Source organism: Urtica dioica, chromosome 9, assembly GCF_054948205.1.
Source record: "Urtica dioica subsp. dioica isolate 48M chromosome 9, U.dioica_male_clone48M_v1_H2, whole genome shotgun sequence".
Taxonomy (NCBI): Eukaryota; Viridiplantae; Streptophyta; class Magnoliopsida; order Rosales; family Urticaceae; genus Urtica; species Urtica dioica.
Genome location: NC_142764.1, coordinates 21,282,172 through 21,287,944, shown reverse-complemented (window position 1 = coordinate 21,287,944; position 5,773 = coordinate 21,282,172). Strand labels below are relative to the sequence as shown.

The 5,773-nt window shown below is 37.3% G+C and overlaps 1 protein-coding gene across 1 annotated transcript; it reads left to right on the top strand.

The window, feature by feature from the left end:
• Nucleotides 1–775: 775 nt before the first annotated feature.
• On the top strand, nucleotides 776–5,193 carry LOC149385738 (casein kinase 1-like protein 2). The gene is made up of 14 exons (XM_089625643.1): nucleotides 776–1,324; nucleotides 1,411–1,451; nucleotides 1,950–2,019; nucleotides 2,112–2,260; nucleotides 2,344–2,439; nucleotides 2,529–2,599; nucleotides 3,114–3,175; nucleotides 3,312–3,375; nucleotides 3,463–3,547; nucleotides 3,636–3,762; nucleotides 3,879–3,961; nucleotides 4,060–4,123; nucleotides 4,318–4,460; nucleotides 4,548–5,193. Exons 1-14 carry the CDS (start codon nucleotides 1,249–1,251, stop codon nucleotides 4,839–4,841), a joined length of 1,425 nt encoding a protein of 474 aa, XP_089481769.1. The 5' UTR covers nucleotides 776–1,248; the 3' UTR covers nucleotides 4,842–5,193.
• Nucleotides 5,194–5,773: the final 580 nt, after the last annotated feature.

The following is a 5,773-nucleotide window of genomic DNA, read 5'->3' as shown; positions in this document are numbered from 1 at the left end:
CATTGATTAATCAGCAACAAAATGCTGATTTGTCGCTTCTCTTTCTTTTATATGTATATCTTATTATTTTTTTCATATCAGAAGCAGATTTGATTCATCTCCAAATTTAGATTTTGGATTATAGATACGCCAACAAAAAGCTAAGCTACACACGGAAATCCTAAACAAGTAATATATATATATATATATATATATATATATATATTTATATGTATATATATATATATAAAGGAACACAATTTAAGATGATAATGACATTGATATCAAGAAGAGCTACCAAATTAGAAGAAAAAAAATTGGACTTTTTATTATAATACCCAACGACAACTAGAGAAAGGGGTCCATATGTGCAACGGAACATAATAGCAAGCCTAAAATATATATATATATATATATATATTTATCATTATTTATCTTCAATTTTTTATTTATCAATTTATTTCGAATGATTGAATTGTTTCCTCATTATTTTACTATTGTAAGCTTGTTTGATGTGAAAAAAAAATGACTAGAAAAAAGAAGAAGTGAAAAACAGATGAGATATTAGAATTCAGAAATGCGTTCATACTTTCCAATTCGCATTATATAAGCAATTAGCATATTATAATACAATAGTAAATAATGGTCCTTAATATTTACAAATAGTAAAGGGACACGTGGAAAGCCCTTCGAATTCTTATTCCAAATGCCATTTACACCGTCAATATTACCAAGGAAAAATGAAAAATGAACAACTCTTATTTTCTCTAATTTTTTTATTTCTTTATTAACCCTCGAAGATAAAAAAGAAAAAAAAGAGGTCCCGATCGATTGGTCCAAAGCCAGAGAGAGAAGAGAAGAAGAAGAAGAAAAGAAACGATGGTTTCATGATATTCCCTCTCCCTCTCTCTCTCTCTCTCCTTTTCTTCTTCTATCTTCGTTCTTAGTTCTTCTTACTACGATGACCTAATAATTTTCTAGAGAGAGGAAGTCCTTCGTTTTTCCAATTCTACTCCGATAATCTTTCATATTCCCATCAATTCCCAGGATGACTGGTTGATTGATAGATTTTATCTCTTCGTTCTCGCACAGACTTTGGTAGAGCCGGTCAAGACTCGAAACCTCACGATTTCTGATTTCATTTCTCTCCATTTTTTTTGTGGCTGAGCCTAGGGTTTGCAATTTTCTTCTCCTGAGCTCTCTCTCGGTTTCTTTGCGATCGTCTTGGGGATTTTTTTTTTTTCATTTTTGCATTATTTTTTACTGGCTATGGAGCCTCGAGTCGGAGGCAAGTTCCGACTCGGTCGCAAGATCGGAAGCGGATCGTTCGGGGAGATCTACCTTGGTTCGTTCTCAAATTCTCCGTTTCGCTACTTTTTTGCATTTTTGGTTTTGGTTGTGCTTTATTGATTATTACTTGTTTGATTTTAGGTACTAACATTCAGTCGAATGAGGAGGTTGCGATTAAGCTCGTGAGTATTCCTTTGGCTTATTGCTTAGAATTTGTTGCAATCGCGTTGGTTTTTGTGTGTGTTTTAGGTTTTTGAAATCGGAAAGTTTTTAAATGTGCTATTAGTCTAATGAATTTGTGTAATTCTTTGACCTATCTGTTACTAAATCTACCGATTCGTAGGTGTTGGTTGGTATTGTGCAAGAGCTTTAATCTAGTAAATGGATTCATATCTCTGCTTGAGCTAGAACAGTTGATTTCATGCTTTTGTTGTCTTATAGATAAATATACTGGATGTTGAGGTATAGTTTGCTAAATGTACATGACACTTTTCGGTTTTTCCTTGCGCGATATCCGTGATGCTAAAGAGAGTGTGCTTTTGTGTGGGGTTAATTCATAAAAGTCTGATTTCCTTCATTTCATTTTTTGTATCTTTCATCAAGCCCCCATTTGATGATGATCTTATTGATATCGTGATAATGTTTATCGTTGACATAAACTGCATTGTTCTCTTTCTCAGGAAAATGTCAAGACAAAACATCCTCAGTTGCTCTACGAGTCCAAGTTGTACAAAATATTACAAGGAGGAAGTAATGACCTCTGCCATAGTCTTTGTTTATTCTGGATGTTACTCACATCGTGACTCTTTGATCTGATACTTAATATATATGATTTTTTCCAGCTGGAATTCCGAATGTGAGATGGTTTGGCACCGAAGGAGAGTATAATGTGCTTGTTATGGATTTACTGGGACCAAGTCTCGAGGATTTATTCAACTTCTGCAGCAGGAAATTGTCTCTGAAGACTGTTCTCATGTTAGCGGACCAGATGGTAGGACTATGACAGGAAATTGTCTAAAAGACCGTATCTTAATTGTCTGTTACAGTTTCTCAGTGAGTTTGTTTTTGGTTTAGATCAACCGTGTGGAGTTTGTTCATTCAAAGTCATTTCTGCATCGAGATATTAAGCCAGACAACTTCCTCATGGGTTTAGGGAGGCGTGCAAATCAGGTATATATGAAGTGTTTCTATAATTATTTTTTCATGGTTGTGTTATATTCCTGTACGATGGAGTTTTGAAACACCTGTGCTCATTGTAGGTTTACGTCATCGACTTTGGTCTTGCAAAGAAGTATAGAGATGCCTCAACTCATCAGCACATTCCATACAGGTTTGTTAAATATTTTAATGGTGTCTATTTAATTATTAGTTAATGAGTTGTCAATCCACTGCTTGAAAATTGAGTGTGATTCCACCTCGTTTTACCTTCTTCAACCATGTGAGCTCATCTTTTTTGTATGATAGTTAAAAGTGGCCTTCCACCTTTTTTTGAGGTACCTTCAGTTTGAAGTACCTGCATAGATGTAAAGTTTAACTTGCCCACATGAGGCCTTCAACTGATTACTTGTTGATCTTTGTAATTGGAATTGGTTTATGTTTCTTTCTTCTTGCTTCAACCTAATAGATTCCTGAAACTCTTTATTGCTTGTAATAGGTGTGATAGTGGAGAATATACAGCGTTGTGGCTGTAGGAACAAAATAAATTATTTTATCTCTGTTCCTTAATTGATTTTTTAAAACATGCTGCTAGTTCTAGAATTGTTTTTTTGTGGTTTCTTCAAATAATAATGTTGCTTGATTATTCTCTGTTTTCCCATTGGTTTGACATACTCGTATATTTTCAGAGAAAATAAGAATTTGACTGGAACTGCTAGATATGCAAGTATGAATACTCACCTTGGCATTGGTAAGCTCGTTTGTTTTTAACTTGTAGAGAAATCACATACATAATGCTTATATACAGCTTGTAATTGGGTACTTATAAACATTCATTATTATATTCTTACATTTCAACTTATATGGTTTATGTTTGTCCCACGCAGAGCAAAGCCGCAGAGACGATTTAGAATCACTTGGCTACGTTCTTATGTATTTTTTGAGAGGAAGGTGAGCACCCTTGCCTAAACATCTTATTTTTGGTCATATGGTAGTGTATTGATTTCTATCGGTAATGACCCTTTATCTTTGCTCTAGTCTTCCATGGCAGGGACTGAAAGCAGGAACTAAGAAACAGAAGTATGAGAAGATCAGTGAGAAGAAAGTTTGCACTCCTATTGAGGTATATTGCTTTCCTAGCATGGTGAATGTAATAGATTCGATTTGAAACCTCACTGGGGTCCTTTCTTTTCTCTGTCTTTCTTCTCCAGGCACTTTGCCGTGGTTACCCTACAGAGTTCGCGTCCTACTTCCATTACTGTCGATCTCTGCGGTTTGATGATAAACCAGACTATGCTTATCTGAAGAGGCTCTTCCGCGATCTTTTCATTCGTGAAGGTTGGGATTCAACATTGTTACTTACGTTTCTCGCAACTTTTTTTTCAGAGGACTGTCACTCTACTGGTTTCTTTGTTTTGAGTTTCCAGTTTTAAGGCTTGCTATTGTGTATCCAGGTTTCCAGTTCGACTATGTGTTTGATTGGACTATCTTGAAATATCAGCAATCTCAAATCGCAACACCACCTACTCGTGCTCTTGTAAGTGACCACACACACACAAACACACGCACACACACACACACAATTTTTTTTGTTTTTTTTTGTATGTGCATAGATCTTATTTCTATGTGTATCAGGGCCCCAGTGCTGGACCTAGCTCTGGTATGCCTCCACTTGCTGCGAATGCCGACAGACTTCCTGGTATGTCCGCCACTCTATTAAAGCTCTGATGCAAATTAATCCTAATCAATCCCCAATTAAGTGATGTTTTTCGACTCTTTACATTTGGTGGTTTTTATGATGGTGCGGCAGAGTTAAACCAATCTGTGTACCATATCTAAACGCTACTTCGTTGCGTAATAACTTGGCTCATAAAGGATATTGTATCGATGCAGGTGGTGAAGAAGGTAGGCCCATAGGCTGGGGACCCACAGATCCCACTCGCAGGAGATCGTCCGGGCCTATCTTGAATACCGCAAGCTTGTCTAAACAAAAAAGTCCAGTCGCTAGTGAACAAGCTGTCTCCAAAGAAACCATTGTAAGTACACGTCCCAGATCGATATTCTCGATGACACAAATAGAAAAAGCTGGTTTCAGTCGATTGATTCATTTGTGGTGGTGGCAGCTACCGAGCTCGATATTCTCGCGGCCGAGCGGATCGTCATCGCGGCGGCCGGTGATCTCGAGCAGCCGCGATCCGGCGATGGCGAGCGGGGAATCGGACCCGTCGCGGCCTCAGACCGCTGACGCGAGCCCCGGAACGGCGCGTGTGGTCTCCTCCGGTCGCAGAAGCTCGCCGGTTGTGTCGTCGGAGCAAAACCGAACCTCCTCTTCCAACACGAGGAACTTGGAGTCCACTATCAGGGGCATCGAGAGCCTCCACTTCAGCAACGACGAGAGAGAGAGGGTCCACTATTAGACGCCCCCGCCCCAAGTCAGCTCTCTCTCTCCTCCCCCCGAAAAATGTAAATTTTTTCCTCTTTCCGGATGATACAACCTCATCGTTTCATTCAAGTTGAATTTGTTTTAGTCTGTGTATTAAGTTTGTTGAGAGCTTTTGATTCCTGGGTAAGAATGTTGGTAATAAAAAGAAAAGAGAGGTACGAAGAAAGGAAACCGGAAGTTAAATGCCCAGGTGAAAAGGAAAGGCTTTTTGTTTTGTCAATACAGTTTGAGGAGTTGTATAAGACGCAGTTTTTCGCTTTCTTTAATATTACCGTTGTCTCGTAATTTTTTTTTTTTTTTTTATCTCAACTCTCAATGTTATGTCCTCTGGCTCTTCAAATTCAAACCATTAAGTAGCTTAATTTTCGGTTGCTGATAGATGTTCTTGTTTCTTGGTGTAAGCTTGATTCCCGTTTCATGTTCTGGATCGACTTTTAGGATATGATCACATGATTAAAATATAAATATTCCTGTTATTCTGTACGATTCCCTTCTTCTTTTTCTTTGAAATCTGACCTACCGACTACTGAGAAGTGAGAACTTCAAGCCCATGCACGTGCTGGCCATGTGCTAAGAAGAGTTTCAATAATTTACTAGTCAGTAATTTGAACTTCGACGTAGTGTTTCAGTATTTTACACTAAGGAGGACCATCTTATACGTGGAATTGCAGCGAAAGAATATTAAATTTAAATTTGTTGCCAATGCAAGAAAGTTAATTATTTAGTTAGAATCAAGCATTGAAATACGTTATCAATGTCGGGTAATTCAGATTTTGTAGGTATATCAATGATTTATCAAGGTATCCAATAATAAAAATGGTAAATTGTACCTATGAATTTATCGTTATTGACGTGATAAATCGATAAATATTATATTTATTGAGGGGTATTCAGTAATTAATATAG